General features: G+C 43.7%; 4 protein-coding genes across 4 annotated transcripts; 3 read left to right on the plus strand and 1 right to left on the minus strand.

The window, feature by feature from the left end:
* Positions 1-586: 586 nt before the first annotated feature.
* On the plus strand, positions 587-2,902 carry LOC132469020 (uncharacterized). The gene is made up of 4 exons (XM_060066937.1): positions 587-878; positions 1,926-2,040; positions 2,205-2,507; positions 2,640-2,902. The coding sequence occupies exons 1-4, from the start codon at positions 705-707 to the stop codon at positions 2,825-2,827; spliced, it is 780 nt and encodes a 259-aa protein (XP_059922920.1). The 5' UTR covers positions 587-704; the 3' UTR covers positions 2,828-2,902.
* On the plus strand, positions 2,855-4,036 carry LOC132469577 (uncharacterized). Its single transcript, XM_060067566.1, has 3 exons — positions 2,855-2,867; positions 2,966-3,264; positions 3,386-4,036. Exons 1-3 carry the CDS (start codon positions 2,855-2,857, stop codon positions 3,740-3,742), a joined length of 669 nt encoding a protein of 222 aa, XP_059923549.1. The 3' UTR covers positions 3,743-4,036.
* Positions 4,037-8,931: 4,895 nt separating this feature from the next.
* On the plus strand, positions 8,932-11,660 carry LOC132468973 (uncharacterized). Its single transcript, XM_060066858.1, has one exon. The coding sequence runs from the start codon at positions 9,054-9,056 to the stop codon at positions 11,181-11,183; it is 2,130 nt and encodes a 709-aa protein (XP_059922841.1). The 5' UTR covers positions 8,932-9,053; the 3' UTR covers positions 11,184-11,660.
* A 153-nt stretch (positions 11,661-11,813) lies between these two features.
* LOC132469608 (piggyBac transposable element-derived protein 3-like) lies at positions 11,814-14,897 on the minus strand. Its single transcript, XM_060067596.1, has 2 exons — positions 14,664-14,897; positions 11,814-13,818 (listed from the first exon to the last, which is right to left on the minus strand). The coding sequence occupies exon 2, from the start codon at positions 13,397-13,399 to the stop codon at positions 12,104-12,106; it is 1,296 nt and encodes a 431-aa protein (XP_059923579.1). The 5' UTR covers positions 13,400-13,818; positions 14,664-14,897; the 3' UTR covers positions 11,814-12,103.
* Positions 14,898-17,689: the final 2,792 nt, after the last annotated feature.

Here is a 17,689-nt window from a genome sequence, read left to right on the forward strand (position 1 = left end):
ATAATAGATACATTCCATTGTCCATGCAGTCAACACAAACTTGTACCATGTACGTTCTGCGATGTTACCAAGTAAAACACAACAATTTACCCAGTAACTAAGCTGAAACTGTACTTTAAAAGGAAGCCTCGTTTGTTTCCATAGTATTACCAGGTTCTTACCATATAATTTGTATTACATTATTCCCTTTTCCATGCAGTCAAAACAAACTTGTACCATGTACGTTCTGCGACGTTACCAAGTAAAACACGACAATTTACCAAGTAAGTAAGCTGAAACTGTACTGTAAAAGGAAGCCTCGTTTGTTTCCATGGTATTACCAGGTTCTTATCATATAATTTGTAATACATTAGTCCCTTTTCCATGCAGTCAACACCAACTTGTACCATGTACGTTCTGCGACGTTACTAAGTAAAACATGACAATTTAACCACTGAGTAAGCTGAAACTGTAGTGTAAAAGGAAGCCTGGTTTGTTTCCATGGTATTACCAGGCTCTTACCATATAAGTTATAACTGGTTATTCCCTTTTCCATGCAATCAACACAAACTTGTACCATATATGTTCTGCAACTTCGTTCACCAGTACACTCATAAAAATGATTCAAGCACTTCTTAGATGTGACAAATTAATATTCTATTTGTCTAATGAAATATATATTAATTCAAATAAAAACCAAAATAGTTTAACTCGTACAACTTAAAATGTATTCATCGTCTCCGCTGACGCTGCTGACCTATCCGTTCAAACCAAAAAGATTGAGGTCAATGACGGAAGTATGCGCACGTGAGGTGACCACGCCCCTCTTTCCATGCCCTGAAGCAGCGCGCCATTTTGTTCATCTTCTGCCTGCAGCGAGCGACTTCAACTTACTCTCGGTAAGTTTGCATTTTTTTCAGTAGTCCCAAAGTGGGAGCTATTGCATGCTGTTCTATAAATTGGCATCTGTAAAGTTGCCGTGATAATGTAAAGAACAGAAGAATTTCACATGGTTTTTTAAAGGTTGAGTTGGCAGGCAGTGGCTGTGTGAGGCCTCATTTCAGTTTTGAGCTAGCTTAATATAGTTGTAAAGAAGCGCTCAATCACGCGGGAACCGACATAAGCACACTGTCTTGTAATGATGATTTTTTTTTTTGTGATAGATTTACTTGTTTACAAGGGGCTCTCATTGATTTAAATCTTTAAGGCCAATTTATGTATCCTGAATAATGGGCGCGAACGTCGCGGAGTCCGCAGACATGCCGGACATGCTCAGTGTCAGTCAGCACATGGCTCAGAGGGAAAATAAAACGAGTTACCTCTGCAGGAATATAACGGTTTAACGTATAGTCTACTTTCCGTTAGGCTAGGTGAGAATCTGCTCGTTTTTTCACTGCAGAGCAATTTTATTACAATTCCGGTATTTTGAACATTGAGCCCCATTTCTGGTTGGTCTCAGTTGACACCGAAGTTTTCAGAAATGTGCAACTCACCGAGTGGTTAGTGGTGTTCGTTCGTTGTTCCAAATCAAGTATCGTAGCGAAATACAGTTTCTACCGGGCAATGATTCTTCCAACCGGAATCAATGGGATTTATAAAATGCAATACATGTGCAATAAAACATGACAGAAACTGTATTTCGCTACGATACTTGATTTGGAACATCAACGTACACAACAACTCGGTGAGTTGCACATTTCTGAAAACGAACGTTTAGGTTTTTTTTAAGGACAGGTTTGTGCATGCACGTAGCCAGCCATTGTGTTAGCCAATACCCGAGAAAGGACCTATAGTCAACATTGTGTGTGTGTGTGTGTGTGTGTGTGTGTGTGTGTGTGTGTGTGTGTGTGTGTGTGTGTGTGTGTGTGTGTGTGTGTGTGTCTAACAATATGTGATGCTTACCTAGTCCTCTTATTTTGAGTAATGAAATGCAGCCCTTTTTTCAGGAATGTATGGACAAACTGAACCTCAGGAACTTGGTGTCTATTTCAATGGATGGGCCCAATGTGAATTGGAAACTCTTCGACCTTTTCCAGAAAGATCAAGCTGAGCAGTACGGAGGTGAGGAGTTTATAATGCTATTACTGTGTGTGTGTGGGTGAGTGTGTTTCTGATCCATTAGTAATTATAAAAATGTATTTTATTTGTAGTGCACTTAACATTGAATAAACAATTTCAAAGTTCTAATTTGGTTTCTAATATCAAGTTTGCATTGAAACCTTTAGGTCTTCAGCTCGTTTGTGTGGGGAGCTGTGGCCTACACACGCTACACAACTCCTTCAAGTGTGGGTTCACTGTATGGCAGCTGGACAAATTGCTGAGAGCAATGCACACATTGTTTCACAATACGCCTGCCAAGAGAGAGGATTACATCACCGTAACCAAGTCCAGTGTGTTCCGTCTATCTTTCTGTGCCCATCGTTGGGTAGAAAACCTTCCGGTTGTGGAGAGAGCCCTGGCAGTCTGGCCATCATTTCTCCTGTACATGGAAGCTGTGAAAACAAAGAGACTCCCGAACCCTGGAACAGGTAGGCCCTTCTTAAATGATGTGAATAGGTCTGTGACTGTGTCCTAACCCTGGTGGTGGTGTGGCCTTGTCATAGTTTTTGTAATATATGGCTAAGTTGAAATGTCTGACTGTCTGTACGTCTTTTTCTCAGCATCATATGACACAGTTGCAGCAGCCATAAAGGATCCACTCGTCTTGGCCAAATTGCAGTTCTACGCAGCAATTGCCAGGACCTTCAATCCCTTCCTGAAAAAATATCAGACGGATGAGCCTGTGCTCCCATTCCTCCCCAAGGACCTGACCGAGTTGATGATGGTAACAATTTACTTAACGTTATAACCACTGATTGGGCTCAATTGATCCATTATGACAAAATGGGGTTTGTGGTTAGGATGTGTAAAAAATAGTGGCTACATTGTGCATCATCATAAGGTAATTTGATGTTGGTGATTCATTTTCTCATTTGTTTTGTCGTAGGGGATGTCATACTGCAGCAGTTTGACAGTCTCCTGTCCTTGGAGAGCCGGAGTGAGGACTTCCTCTCCTTTCAACCCATGCAGAAGAGGCTGGACATCTTCCTGAGCAACGCCATGGAGCCTTATCCCGAGCTGTGGGCCTTCTGCAAGAAGCTGCTCATCCTCTCCCACGGTCAAGCTACAGTTGAGCGTGGATTCTCAATCAATAAAGAGGTGGAGTCTGATAACTTGGCGGAGGATACTGTGGTCACACGGAGACTGGTGTGTGACTACATCATACAACATGGAGGTGTTACCAAGGTAAGATGACTCCTGTCTGGAGTAGTAATATGCTGTTGACTTAAAAGTTGATAGAATCAACATAGTTGGTCTCTTGAGTTTGTCACTGAATCTGGTTCTCTTTCCCCAACCCGATACCCAGGTTCCACTCAGTAAACCGCTACTGGAAAGTGTAGCAAGGGCAAGGACAAGGTATCGTACCCATCTGGAGACCAAAAGAAGGAACAGGGAGGCAAAAGACCAGGCTCTCAAGAGGAGGGAAGCAGAGGACTGTCTTGAGGAGCTGAAGGTTAAGAGGAGACGTGTACAGGAGGTATCTGAGGGTCTGGCTAGGGATGCGGACAAGATGGCTGAGGAGGCTGAAGCGAAGGCAGGGAGCAAGATGGCTGGCCTGATCACCAGGTCAAACATCCTGCGGAGAGGCCATAAAGAGAAGTTGGCAGAACTGGCTCTCCTTGATAAAGAGATCGCTGCTAAGAGTGCAGAGCTTAGGAGTTGACTGTGTGATCATAATTTTATTTATTGTTGAGTTGATTTTCATTGTTTATTGTTCAGGAGTCTGTGCTGTTGGCGTAAGTACTCACCACTATGCTGCAATATTCCATCATTCCATAATGCTTTACAGTCCACATTTTCACATTTGTTGAAATAAATGAACAAATTTTGAACAAACGTTGTCGGTAGGTCTGTGAAATAGGTATTAATTTTTATATAAGTGGTCTTAAAAGGGACTTAAAAAGACTTGAATTTGACTTGAACAAATCTGTAGGAACCCTGTAATAAAATAACCTCAAACAGCTAATGTCTCATGTATGTTATATTGGGGTAGGGGGTAGAATGGGAGGGGGGGATTTTTGAATAATTCATTTCCAATGAACCATATATTTTTAGGTTGAACAAACACAATTTATTTTAACTACTTTAATATAATAACTTTTGTTTACCTCTCTTTGTTACAAATATGCAGTGTTAACTCAATCTAACTTCATTAGATAGATGAATTTAGTTTCAGCTGGACCAACTTAAAAAAAAATTGGTAGATGAACACAAATACATTGTATTGAATCGATGGACTTGTTTTAGGTTGGGGTAACATATATTTATTGGATGGAAATCCTGCCCACAATTTAATTGAGTTCATCCAATGAGTTGTTTTTTTGAGTGTAGTTAATCATTTTAATTGTTGTTATAAAGCCCCAAACCACTGTTGATGAAAGGCATACCCCTTAACGCCTGAATTTATATAGCTGCATATAAAAAAATATTTTATTTGTGTTTTTACCTTAAAGTAGATGGTAAATAATGCTGAGATTATTATTTTCACTTTTGCACAAAAAATAAATAGAAATTTTGGTATGTTGCAAATTTGCGACAACAGGCATAATGGTCAATTTGGGGTCAATTTGGTATGTTGCAAATTTGCTACAGCAAGCATAATGGTCAATGTGCTGTTCTGATGTTTATTTGGTGAAAGGGAGACCCCTAGTGGTCAACTTTTAACGCAATGTTTTTGTACTAGCAGTCTTGCCGTAGTTCGACGATGCATGTGAACCAACAGTCACGTACTTTTTCTCTTTTGTATTGGTTGGCCAGAAAACACGTTTGCCTGTAAGTAGATGTCATACAGCTATCTTGTCATGGAATTAAATTAGTTCAGAATGTATATTTTGATCTTTTATGCTAATCGCGAGCATCTTAATGTAATTTCCAATAGACGTTTGCCCTAAGCTAACGTATATGTTAATGTTTGTTATGAAACGTTTTAAACGGACAATAGATGAATACTGTTCTTGAACGTCTGTATGAGATACTGAAAGATGTATTTTGTATCTGTCCAGTTTTACAGTGCTTACCAAGTAAAGTTTGGAAAGGAAACAAGCTGCTTCATTCTTTATAAGGGAAAACTGTTATCTATCTGCCGAGCTGACGCAACAGGCTAGTTCGCGCCACACACACAAGGAAGCGGGGGCAGAATAGTAAAAAGGCAACTCTTCCAACGGCCAGCGTTCGTCCGATCTGGAGGTAAAGTACCATCTAACACAATCACCATGTCACTTAGAAGAAAAGAAGAGGATTGTGATGAACTAGAAACAAGATCACTCGTATCCAACTGCTCCAGAACCAGCAGACAATCAGTAGCTAATTCTATGGCAGTGCAAGCACGGGCTAAAGCAGAAGCTGCACGTGCTGAGTTTGCATTTGCTCGACAAGAGGCAGAGCTACTAAAACAGCAAGCCATTCTAAACGCCAGTCTGCATGAACTGAAATTAGAAAAGGCAGCGGCGGCTGCAAACGCTGAAGCTTTAATCTTAGAAGCAGCTGCTGAAGAATATGATTATGAATGGTCAAGCCCAATTAAAAGGAGAGCAAATGAAAACACAGAACCTCTAACCCAAGTCGAAATGCACAATTCAAATGCTCAATTGCAGACTCCTGTTACAAATCCAGGTCACCAGTCCTATCGGGGTGAAAAAGCAGCCTGCATGGTAAATACAGTCACAGTCTCACCATCAGATGCAAAGCCACAGAAAACTTCACATTCACCAGAGCGCCAGCCTACCATGGACAGCGGTGAAGTAAACAAATGTGAAAACCAGGGCCATGCACATCTGAGTAAAAGCAGTGACCATGAATTTATTGAGCTGCCTCAACCCCACACACTCACAGGAGAAGACACCTGGATCCCAAATCAGGCAACCAGCACTGCACAGAAAAAATCATACAGCTACAGAGGGCTCTCCTACAACCTGAAACCAACCAGTGATGATTTCCAACCTTCCCAGCCTTACCACACACAGTCATTCCCTATGTTCAACACAAGCTCATCCAGCGCAGTGGCTGCAACAGACCTAGGGAGGTACCTGATGCGACGTGAGCTGGTGAGTTCGGGCCTGCTGAAGTTTGAGGACAAGGCAGAGAACTACTGGGCCTGGAAGGCATCTTTCATCAGCTCCACCGACGACCTAAAACTCTCTCCCAGAGAGGAGCTTGATCTGCTGTGCAAATGGCTGGGGCCTTCGTCGTCTGAGCAAGCTAAAAGAATCAGAGCGGTGCACATTCACAATCCACCTTCAGGCCTCAGGATGTTATGGCAAAGACTGGAAGATGTGTATGGCTCACCAGAGGTGATTGAAAACGCTCTTCTAGGAAAAGTTGAAGAATTTCCTAAAATCTCAGTCAAAGAAAACCACAAGCTAAGAGAACTGGGAGATATTCTCATGGAACTTGAAGCAGCCAGGGCAGATGGATTCCTACCTGGTCTTGCATACCTCAACACCTCCCGTGGAGTAAACCCAATAGTCCAGAAACTCCCGTCCAACCTGCAAGAGAGGTGGATTACTGTAGGATCACGTTACAAGGATCAGCACAGAGTACCATATCCTCCTTTTTCAGTCTTTGTCAACTTTGTCTGTGAACAAGCAAAAACACGCAACGATCCTAGCTTTGCTAGCATAACAGAAGCATGGCGTACAACAAAGACAGAAAAGAGTGTTTTCCAGCCGTCCAGTCATCACACAAGAACATCAGTTGCTGTGAGTAGGACTGAAATCTCAACAAGTGGCGACGATAACAACACAGCAGCCAGGAAACATGATGACCCAGACAAACAGTGTCCACTACATAACAAGCCTCATCCATTGAGAAAATGTCGTAGCTTCAGAAACAAAACTCTGGAAGAAAGAAAAGCGTATCTGAAGGAAAAACACATCTGTTTCAAATGTTGTGCGTCGTCCACTCATGTTGCTAAGGACTGTGGGAAGACTGTGCTGTGCCAGGAGTGCAACAGCGACAGACACCCAGCAGCTCTACATCCAGGTCCTGCTCCATGGAAAACCGAGGCCCATGTGAGTACCATGGATCACAGCGGGGAGCGGCAGACGCTCGAAGCCATTCCGTCTGTGACGTCGAAATGCACGGAAATCTGTGGAAGTGTGAACACTTCAAAATCATGCTCCAAAATCTGTCTTGCATTAGTGTATCCTGCAGGTCAAAGACACCTAGCCATGAAGACCTACATTGTTCTTGATGAGCAGAGCAACAAGTCGCTAGGCAGAACAGAATTCTTTGAACACTTTGGAATTCAAGGCACAGGAAAACAATACACTTTGAAGACGTGCTCAGGAGTGGTGGATACGGCCGGACGGCGAGCCAGCAACTTCATGGTGGAGTCATTAGACGGCAACATCCACATTCCTTTGCCTACGCTGATTGAGTGTGACATGCTGCCAGACGACAGGTCTGAAATACCGTCACCAGATGCAGCCAGACATCATCCTCACCTCAAACACTTGGCAGACAAAATCCCAGTCCTCGACCCAGAAGCGTCCATCCTCCTTCTCCTCGGAAGAGACCTAATTCAGGTGCACAAAGTGCGAGAACAATGTAACGGGCCACACAAAGCACCGTTTGCCCAACGACTCTACCTGGGATGGGTGATAATCGGAGATGTGTGTCTAGGAAGAGCACACAAACCCACCACTGTCAACATCTTCAGAACCAGTGTGCTGATAAGCGGGCGCCACTCCCTCCTCAGCCCATGCAACAGCAGCTTAACAGTCAGAGAGAAGATTGACAGTGCTGTGCCACCCCACACCTCTCCATGCGTGTCTCCTGCAACCAATGAAATAGACAGCCTGGGCAGAAACGTGTTTCAAAGAACACAGCGTGACGACCAAGTTGGCCTTTCCATCGAAGATGAGTTGTTTCTTGACCTCATGGATAAGGAAGTCTACATGGACAACGCAAACTGCTGGGTAGCACCGCTGCCATTCAGGCCAAATAGGCCGCGCCTGCCCAACAACAGACAGCATGCTGTCAACCGTCTTGCCTCCCTCCGTCGCATGCTGGAGAAGAAAAGTGCCATGAAAGAACAGTTCTTCAACTTCATGCAAGCCATGTTTGAAGCAGACCAAGCAGAGCCTGCTCCAGAGCTGAGGCCTCAACAAGAGTGCTGGTACCTACCAATATTCGGTGTTTATCACCCACAGAAAAAGGACCAGATACGGGTAGTGTTTGATTCCAGTGCGAAGCACGAAGGTACCTCCCTCAATGACGTCCTTCTCAGTGGGCCTGACATGAACAACACCTTACTGGGGGTCCTGATGCGCTTCCGCAGAGAGCCTGTAGCAGTAACAGCCGATGTGCAGCAGATGTTCTACTGCTTCATTGTCCAGAAAGAGCATCGAGATTTTCTGAGATTTTTGTGGTTTGAAGATAACAACCCAACCAAACGCATCACTGAGTACCGGATGAAGGTACATGTTTTCGGCAACTCTCCTTCCCCTGCGGTAGCCATCTACAGCCTGAGAAAAGCATCCCTGCATGGAGAAAAGGAACACGGCAGCGAAGCCAGACAGTTTGTCATGAGAAACTTCTATGTTGATGATGGGCTATCCTCATTCCCCACTGAAGAAAAGGCCATTGCCGTCCTGCAAAGTACAAAAGAAATGTTAGCAGAGTCAAGCATTAAGCTACACAAAATAGCCTCTAACAGCCGCACTGTGATGGATGCCTTTCCGCCTGAGGAGCGGGCCAAAAACTTAGTGGATCTGGAGCTAACTGCTGACCCCTTGCCACTGCAGCGCAGCTTGGGACTCACCTGGAACTTGCAGTCAGACACATTCACTTTCCGTGTATCCAGAGAGAAGAAGCCATTTACTAGAATCCTGTCTACTGCAAATGGGCTTTACGACCCCCTGGGCTACGTGGCACCTGTCACAATTCAAGGAAAGGCCTTAGTCAGGGAGCTGTCTGCCGAACAAGCTGAATGGGATGCTCCTCTGCCAGCGCTAAAAGAGGAACAGTGGAAAATGTGGACCGACTCACTCCATGAGCTTGAGCAGCTTCAGATTGAAAGAACCTATGTGCCTGTTTCTTTGTGCTCCACCAAACATAGAGAACTCTGTGTCTTCTCTGATGCTTCCACTATGGCCATATCAGCAGTGGCCTATCTTAAAGCAACAGATGAAAATGGACACACTCACATTGGATTCGTCATGGGCAAGTCAAAGCTGGCACCTCATCCTCCACACACTGTACCACGGCTCGAACTTTGTGGTGCTGTCTTGGCTGTTGAAATGGCAGAGTTAATCACAGAAGAACTCGACACAGACATCCACAAGGTCACATTCTACACAGACAGCCGAATCGTATTGGGCTACATCAACAACGATAACAGACGATTTTATGTATACGTAACCAACAGAGTCACTCGCATCAGGAAGTCCACAAGCCCTGAACAGTGGCACTTTGTCAGCACTGAACACAACCCTGCAGACCATGGAACTCGTTCAGTGCCAGCAGCCATGTTGAAAGACACCAACTGGCTCAAAGGTCCAGCTTTCTTAGCCAAAGACACCCCACAGCCAGAGGCATTTGGGCTAATTGACCCTGAAGCGGACATAGACATACGTCCACAGGTCCAAGCCTTCATAACCAAGGCCTTTGAATGTCAGCTGGGGTCAAACCGATTTGAACGCTTCTCCAGCTGGAAGTCACTCAGTCGAGCCGTTACCAAGCTCATACACAAGGCCAGGTCCTACACAAAGGACTCAATCAACAATATGAATGAGATGACACAAGCAAAACTAATAATCGTCAGAAATGCTCAACACGATGCGTTTGCTGAGGAGATGAAATGCCTTTCCAGAGGTGAAGTTGTCCCAAAGTCCAGTCTTCTAAGGAAACTGAATCCAATTGTGGACGCAGACGGCCTGCTAAGAGTTGGAGGACGGATTCCTTTGGCCGACTTACCTTGGGAAGAGAAACACCCAATCATCGTCCCCAAAAAGCACCACGTAGCAACCTTATTGGTGAGGCATTACCATGAAAAGGTTGCTCATCAGGGAAGACACCTGACAGAGGGCGCTGTTCGCTCTGCTGGACTGTGGCTGATTGGAGGCAAGAGACTGGTGTCAAGCATCATTCACAAGTGTGTAACCTGTAACAAGCTGAGAGGAAAAATGGAAGAACAAATAATGTCAAACCTACCTGCTGAACGGCTTGAAGCAGGCCCCCCGTTCACAAATGTAGGTGTTGATGTGTTCGGTCCATGGACCATAAGCACAAGGCGCACGCGAGGTGGCATAGCAGAAAATAAACGTTGGGCTGTCATCTTTACTTGCATGGTCACAAGAGCAGTACATATCGAAGTGCTAGAGTCTCTGTCCTCCTCAAGCTTTGTTAATGCACTAAGGAGATTCACAGCTGTCCGTGGCCCTGTCCGCCTGTTCCGTTCTGACAGAGGAACAAACTTCATAGGCGCATGCAAGGAACTGCAGATCAAATCTGGTGACCATGAACTGACTACTTACCTTGAAGACCAAAGCAGCACCTGGACCTTTAACCCTCCACACTCTTCCCATATGGGTGGAGTGTGGGAACGGATGATAGGCATTGCCCGCAGAATACTGGATGCACTGCTTTTAAAGACAAACACTGCCCGTCTGTCTCATGAAGTTTTGGTCACACTCATGTCTGAAGTCATGGCCATTATGAACGGCAGACCCCTTGTTCCAGTGTCATCTGATCCAGACATGCCTACAGTCCTTACACCTTCCATGCTGCTAACACAGAAAGTCAACCCAGTGCTTCCACCCACTGGAGAGTACGACCTTAAAGACTTATACATCAAGCAGTGGAAGCAGGTACAGGCGTTGGCCGACGCATTCTGGAAACGCTGGCGTCAAGAATACTTGGTTTCCCTCCAGCCAAGGAGAAAGTGGCACGTTGAAAAGCCAAACCTGAGCGAAGGAGATGTTGTGCTGCTCAAGGATGCACAGGGCAAGCGGAATGAATGGCCTGTCGGAGTGGTGTTGAATGCCATTCCCAGCAAAGACTCTAAAGTTCGCAAAGTAGATGTGAGGGTGGTCAGACAGGGTACTCAACGGGTGTATTCTAGACCAGTCTCTGAAGTTGTTCTACTTGTAAAAGGGGAATAGTGTCATAACGCATTATAACAAGCGGGGAGTGTGCTGTTCTGATGTTTATTTGGTGAAAGGGAGACCCCTAGTGGTCAACTTTTAACGCAATGTTTTTGTACTAGCAGTCTTGCCGTAGTTCGACGATGCATGTGAACCAACAGTCACGTACTTTTTCTCTTTTGTATTGGTTGGCCAGAAAACACGTTTGCCTGTAAGTAGATGTCATACAGCTATCTTGTCATGGAATTAAATTAGTTCAGAATGTATATTTTGATCTTTTATGCTAATCGCGAGCATCTTAATGTAATTTCCAATAGACGTTTGCCCTAAGCTAACGTATATGTTAATGTTTGTTATGAAACGTTTTAAACGGACAATAGATGAATACTGTTCTTGAACGTCTGTATGAGATACTGAAAGATGTATTTTGTATCTGTCCAGTTTTACAGTGCTTACCAAGTAAAGTTTGGAAAGGAAACAAGCTGCTTCATTCTTTATAAGGGAAAACTGTCATCTATCTGCCGAGCTGACGCAACAGGCTAGTTCGCGCCACACACACAAGGAAGCGGGGGCAGAATAGTCAATAATAACATAACAATAACACAGTGATATAACAGTGAAAAAACAATATTTTATTTAATCCTTTTCAATGTTTCAATGTTTTATTTCATCCTATCATCCTTTATTTACTTTATTTATATAAACCTGCAACGGCAGGTACAGCATTTCATTCATTTGAAGCAATTATTTTCTATTCCAATGCGTGCGCGTGCGTACACACACACACACACACACAATCATACCACACATCAGCAATGTAACAATGTAAACAATGTAACAAGGTTTAAAAAAGTGTTTTTCTGTAACTATGTAGCCCTTAGGGTTAACCTCACCCCTCACACACACGTGGTTCGTGCACATGTTTTTTTCCCCCTTTTTTAACACTCGTGGAATGCACAGAAGCCGTTTTTGTTCTTATTGAGGCACAGGTGAACGTCACATTTTGCGCATTTGAAGCTCGTGTGGCCTGTGCACTTTGGGAACTTGCAGCGTTGCCGCACACTGTCGATTTGAGGCCAGTGACCCACAGCATCAGCACGGACATCTTTTGTGGGAATAGCCTTAGTTGGTCCCCTGCGCTGCTTCTTCTGGAACTCTCGCTCCACGTCAGACGAAGGTCGCCCCCTCTTTTTGGCCGACAGATCTTTGCCTTGCATGCAGAGGGACTGTGCAATGGAAGCCTTGAAAGCCAGCAAGTCCTTCTGCTTCTTCCGTGGAACATTCAAGTTGTCACAATCACGCCGATAGAGCAACCAGCCATTCACAACCACCATGTCCACGAAGTGAAAGAAGAATCGGTGGTAGAACTTCTTAGACCTGATGTGGATGCGGTAGTAGGCGATTAGGGCATCAAGTGCATCAACACCACCCATGAACTTATTAAAAAGGGTGATGATGCTTGGACATTCCACAGACACTTTCCTCCTTTGCTTTCTGTCCCACCTCTCTACGAGGGAAACAGGCTGGGCACTTGCAAAAGTGCTGGCAACGTTCACCCCTCTGTTGTCAAACCATTTGACAGCCCTAATTTCCACACGGTCAACAACAGCCTGTTGCTCCTCAAATGTCCCTCTTCCCTTCTTTTTGAGCTCTTTGTCTTTGCTGAAACTGCAGCCTCGCATCTCCCGCACAGTGCCAAGGGCTGGTATCCCCCTGTTAGCAAGAGCCACAAACAAATCGAGTGAGGAAAACCAGTTATCAAAGTACAGCAGGTGGTTGACTGAGCCTTCAATAACTTGTGCAAGTTTTAGCACGATGTTCCCGCTTGCCCCGATGTCTGGTGAACCTGGTGGAGGATCAGATGTCCCTGCATAAATGTCAAAAGAGTGCACCAGGCCTTTTGTGTCGCACAAAACAAAGATTTTGTATCCCCATTTGTAGGGCTTTTTGGGGATGTACTGCTTTAGAACAGATCTGCCTTTGAATGGCACCATTTGTTCGTCGATTGACAGCATCTGATCTTGAGGGAGAGCTTGGAATTTGGGGAGCAGTGAATCAATTAGTGGCCTAATTTTGAACAGCCGGTCACTGTTGTTGGTTGCCGTGTTGTCATTGAAATTAATGTAATGTTTGATTTCTTCCCACCTGTCACGGGGCATCACATCAGCGACCTGGTCTACTCGACATGCATTAGACCAGTACATCCTAGAGCGTGGTAAGCGGATCACACTCATATACGAAACGGTTCCAATGAACTGTTCCAGTTCCTTCACATCTAATTTCAGGGCGTGGTTGGGGTTTTCTTGGGTGCTGTACAGATTGCTCTGATTGACAATAAGCGCTAAAAGGTCAAGGTCAAAAAAGTCTCTGAAATAATCAATGGGCTGTCTAATTGAGTCACTGTCGGGGAGGGACCCTTGCCACACTGGCACGTTTTTTTTAGAACTTTGAGCCTGTTTCACTGTTTTCCATGTCACTTTTTCTTTGTTTCGTCTATTTTGTTTCCTTCTTGCAGCTTGGCCACTGGTGGTAGCAACCACTTCCTCGTCACTGCTGCTCTCTTCATTCCCCGGAACACCTTCACCGCCGTTGCCCACACTGCCTGCGTCTCCTTCAGCCTCCTCCTCCTCACTGTTGCTCCTCTCACCCTCATCTGCAGGGATCAGAATAAGCCATTAGAAAATCTACCTGCCAACACCAAAATTAAGAGTTTGGTTCCAAAAAGCTATATATCCATCTTTGAAAATATTCAAAAGTCATGTATTTGGAATGTATTATTTTAGAAATGTTTGACCAGATTTTAATTATGTATAAATAAATCAAGTACAACTGTAGGCCTAATGCATATCCACTGATATATCTAAAACACAAAATGTAAATATATAGACTATGTATTTCTGAAAATGAATGAAAATGGCTTCTATAGTGTTCTGGAAACAACCTCTTCTAATTTACCAGCATTGGCTGGTGCGAATTTTGAATCCTGTTTCAACTGGCTTGGCAACATCCTCATCACTGTTGCTCCTGTCCCTTTCACTGCTGCTCTCATCACCTGGCCTTGGCACATATTCCTCATCGCTGCCTGCACTGTCACTCAGACAACTATCCTCACTGTCTTGTGGGAGTGCCCTTACGTGCGGTCTCGCGCTTGCGCGCTTGCCGTAAAAAACGGAGGGTTTCATTCAGGTCTGCATAAAAATAAATGGCAGTTGTATTCACATCCCAGCGTAGTGTCAGTATAATGATTATCTGAAATAACTTAGCAAAATACAGTGGATTCCCTAGATAAGCCGCCCAAAAATATTTTTACTAAATAGCGCTGGTTAGTGGTTAGCATTAGGCTAACGGCCTACTGTCGCGGCCTACTGTCGCTAATATGCTACAAAGCTAAATATGATAATAACTTCAAAAATACGAATCACACACATTTCACCTCATTACGTCAAGTGTATAAGCACACAATAAGCATGTGAGTATTTTTATCTAACCACAACTTACCTTAAAATTATTACAGGATTGAACTTCCCCAACTCCTATCGTGAGCAGCATAACCGGATTTATCCTTGTGCGTAAAGAGTTAACAGGTCCGTCACTTTGCGGTCCCACGGGAAACAACTGCTTGTCGAAGGTTCCTAGGTCCGTAGCGAATATGCACTAACCGGCATTGGGGGAATGCAGATGCTATCTCGGCTGGTTGACTGACTAAAACAGTTTGTTGCATATTTGTGACACCAGGCGTTAATTAAACAAAATCAAAGGCTTATCTTTCAAACAATGCATATCTCACAAACAGGCACTGAACACTGAAAAAATCGGACAAAAAAAAAGAGCCGTCCACATCAACTCAATATAAATGTTACTGATGTTGTTTTGATAAAACACATGAGTGTTATGGCAAGTGACCACAATGAAGACTGCTTCAACCTCTACAATTTGAATAAGTGGCAAATGCCATGCAGCAATCTGCCCATGGGAGCATCTTTGTGGTCATTCGCAAACCAATGAGTCCACTCGATGAATGAGAGATGGCTCTTTAGTATGAAGGTATTATTGTAGCAAAAGTCTTTAGCACCTGTAACTGCAGAATTTGAATGCGTACACTAAAGTCACAGTAAATTTGAAGTCGTATATATTTATTTTGCATGTGTACTCTAAAGTCACAAATGTGTAACAGTACATTTGTAGTCGTAAAAAAAATATAAATATTTTTTATACCATTGTAAACACAAAATAGGGTCTACGAGTACGCTAATCTGTGTTACAGGTGCACAAATCCTTTTGCTACAATTATTGCAGCGCAGTTGGTGCAAAACACATTCGCACACCCGTGTTTCATAATCTGAGAACATGCCCAAAAGGTGTGCATTCGTAAACCCAAATTTGAACAAATGCATCAGAAGTTGCACATCTGTGAACGCTATGTTAATTCAGCATTTTAATGAGCGAGCACAAAACCATTTTACAACTGCTCGAATCTGCTCCTGCAAGTCTCAGCTGTGGGGTTTTTTGCAGGTTGTTTTGCAACACCCCTAGGTGGTAAATGTGTAGCAAAAGTATTCGTATCCGTAGATGACAGAGCGTCCGTGAGCGGGACAAAATAGTCCCGCCCATAATTTCCTAATCCAATGAAAATCGCCGGCAGGGATGCATTTCTCAAATTACAGTGACGGCTGGTGGTGATTTTGGGTGGGTGGGCTAAAGAATGCATTACATTTATCAATACTTCACAGGGCTCCAGACGCCATGAGGTCACCTTTATATCTCTGTTCATAACTTTCATATAATGTGTATGATTTTTAAACAAGATTAAGGTGTAGAGAAAGGCATTTCTTTATTTGAAGCACAATTATAAATAAAAAGAAAAATAAGGTGTTTAAAGTGCTTCACTGAGCTGAAATTGAACATTTCGAACTAAACCATTAAGCAAAATAAAACTTTTTTTGTGCTTAAAGTATTACACAATTAAAATGTTGACTGGTCTCCCTTTGCGCAAAATGCGGCTGTAGACGATCACACTCTTTGGTAGAGACGTCTGTATCGCCGTCAATCATGAAGGACATGTAGGCCTATGTGGCGTTTCCGACGTCCGCAGCTGTCTTTTGCTTTAAGGTGTCGCCCATTAGGCCTACTGCAATGAATTGTGCACATGCCATCTCATTGCTATAGGCCTACGTCGGGTTGATGTTTAATCCATTTCTCTTCATGAGAATAATTTCGGATTTAAATTGAGAATGGCAACTCCTCTTTGGCAATGTTGTATGCAACATTAAATGAGATCATTTCCGATTCCTTAGAGAACCTTATTGTTACTGCCTGTCGCTGAAATGCAGTTTGGAGAGGGGCCACTATCTCTACACACTTGTCACGTCATGTTGTGTTATTTAGACAGCTTTTTTAATGTTTCGATACGAAACGTAGTTGACCCGCTTACAAATGCACTATTACCGGCCATATTCTGACCGCACTCCTGACAGTAAATCTGTACATCGTTTGGTTGATGTGTCCCCAATCTTTTCACTTCCAATTTTTCCTCCAAAGACATTAAAGAAAACCGATTAGAAAGTAAATAATCCACTTCATTCATTTTCATGCTAACGCCCGCCATACTGCACTTGCGCTACTGTGCTGTGATTAGTCGAAGGACACTGTACTGTAGCTACTGTGCTAGGTCAGCCTTTGGGCTAAACTAATTTAGCCCAAATGGGAAGCATATGAAGGAGGCGTGTCAGGGCACCTGTCAATCAAACGTCAATGGAAGCTTACGCTACTGCGCTTGGGCTGAATACATTTAGCCCATTCACAGGAAAATAACGAAGATATATATATCCTGGGTTTTTCTGTCACTTTTTGGTGCTGTTGCTCCTTTAGGTTCTACCAAAATTTAAAACAATATGTTCTAAGTTTTTAATAATATTTTTTTTATTTTCACTGTAAGAGGGCTTCTGTTAGCCCATTTATACCAGCCGTCCCAGGTCGAGTGAAGAGGGCGTCCTACTGAACGGAGGTGGGTATCCTTTATCCTACATTATGTAAAATGAAATGACTTAGTTCAAGGGAATTCTCCCCAAAGTATTGCATTAACATTTCTGAATTTATGTTATGGCGACCATTAAAATACATTCAAGGACATTTGCGGCATGTTAATGAAATACTTTGGGGGGAATTCACAACTAAGTCATTTCATTTAACATAATGTAGGATACCCATCTCCGTTCAGTAGGACGCCCTCTTCACTTCTCCAGAAAGAAACGTATCCCGTGCTGAGTATGCTGCGATCTTTATAGCTCCATGGCTGGCACGGGGTGGGTCCCAGTGTAATTTGAGAAATGCATCCCTGCCGGCGATTTTCATTGGATTAGGAAATTATGGGCGGGACTATTTTGTCCCGCTCACGGACGCTCTGTCATCTACGGATACGAATACTTTTGCTACACATTTACCACCTAGGGGTGTTGCAAAACAACCTGCAAAAAAACCCACAGCTGAGACTTGCAGGAGCAGATTCGAGCAGTTGTAAAATGGTT

The sequence above is a fragment of the Gadus macrocephalus genome, chromosome 12 (assembly GCF_031168955.1).
Source record: "Gadus macrocephalus chromosome 12, ASM3116895v1".
Lineage (NCBI taxonomy): Eukaryota > Metazoa > Chordata > Actinopteri > Gadiformes > Gadidae > Gadus > Gadus macrocephalus.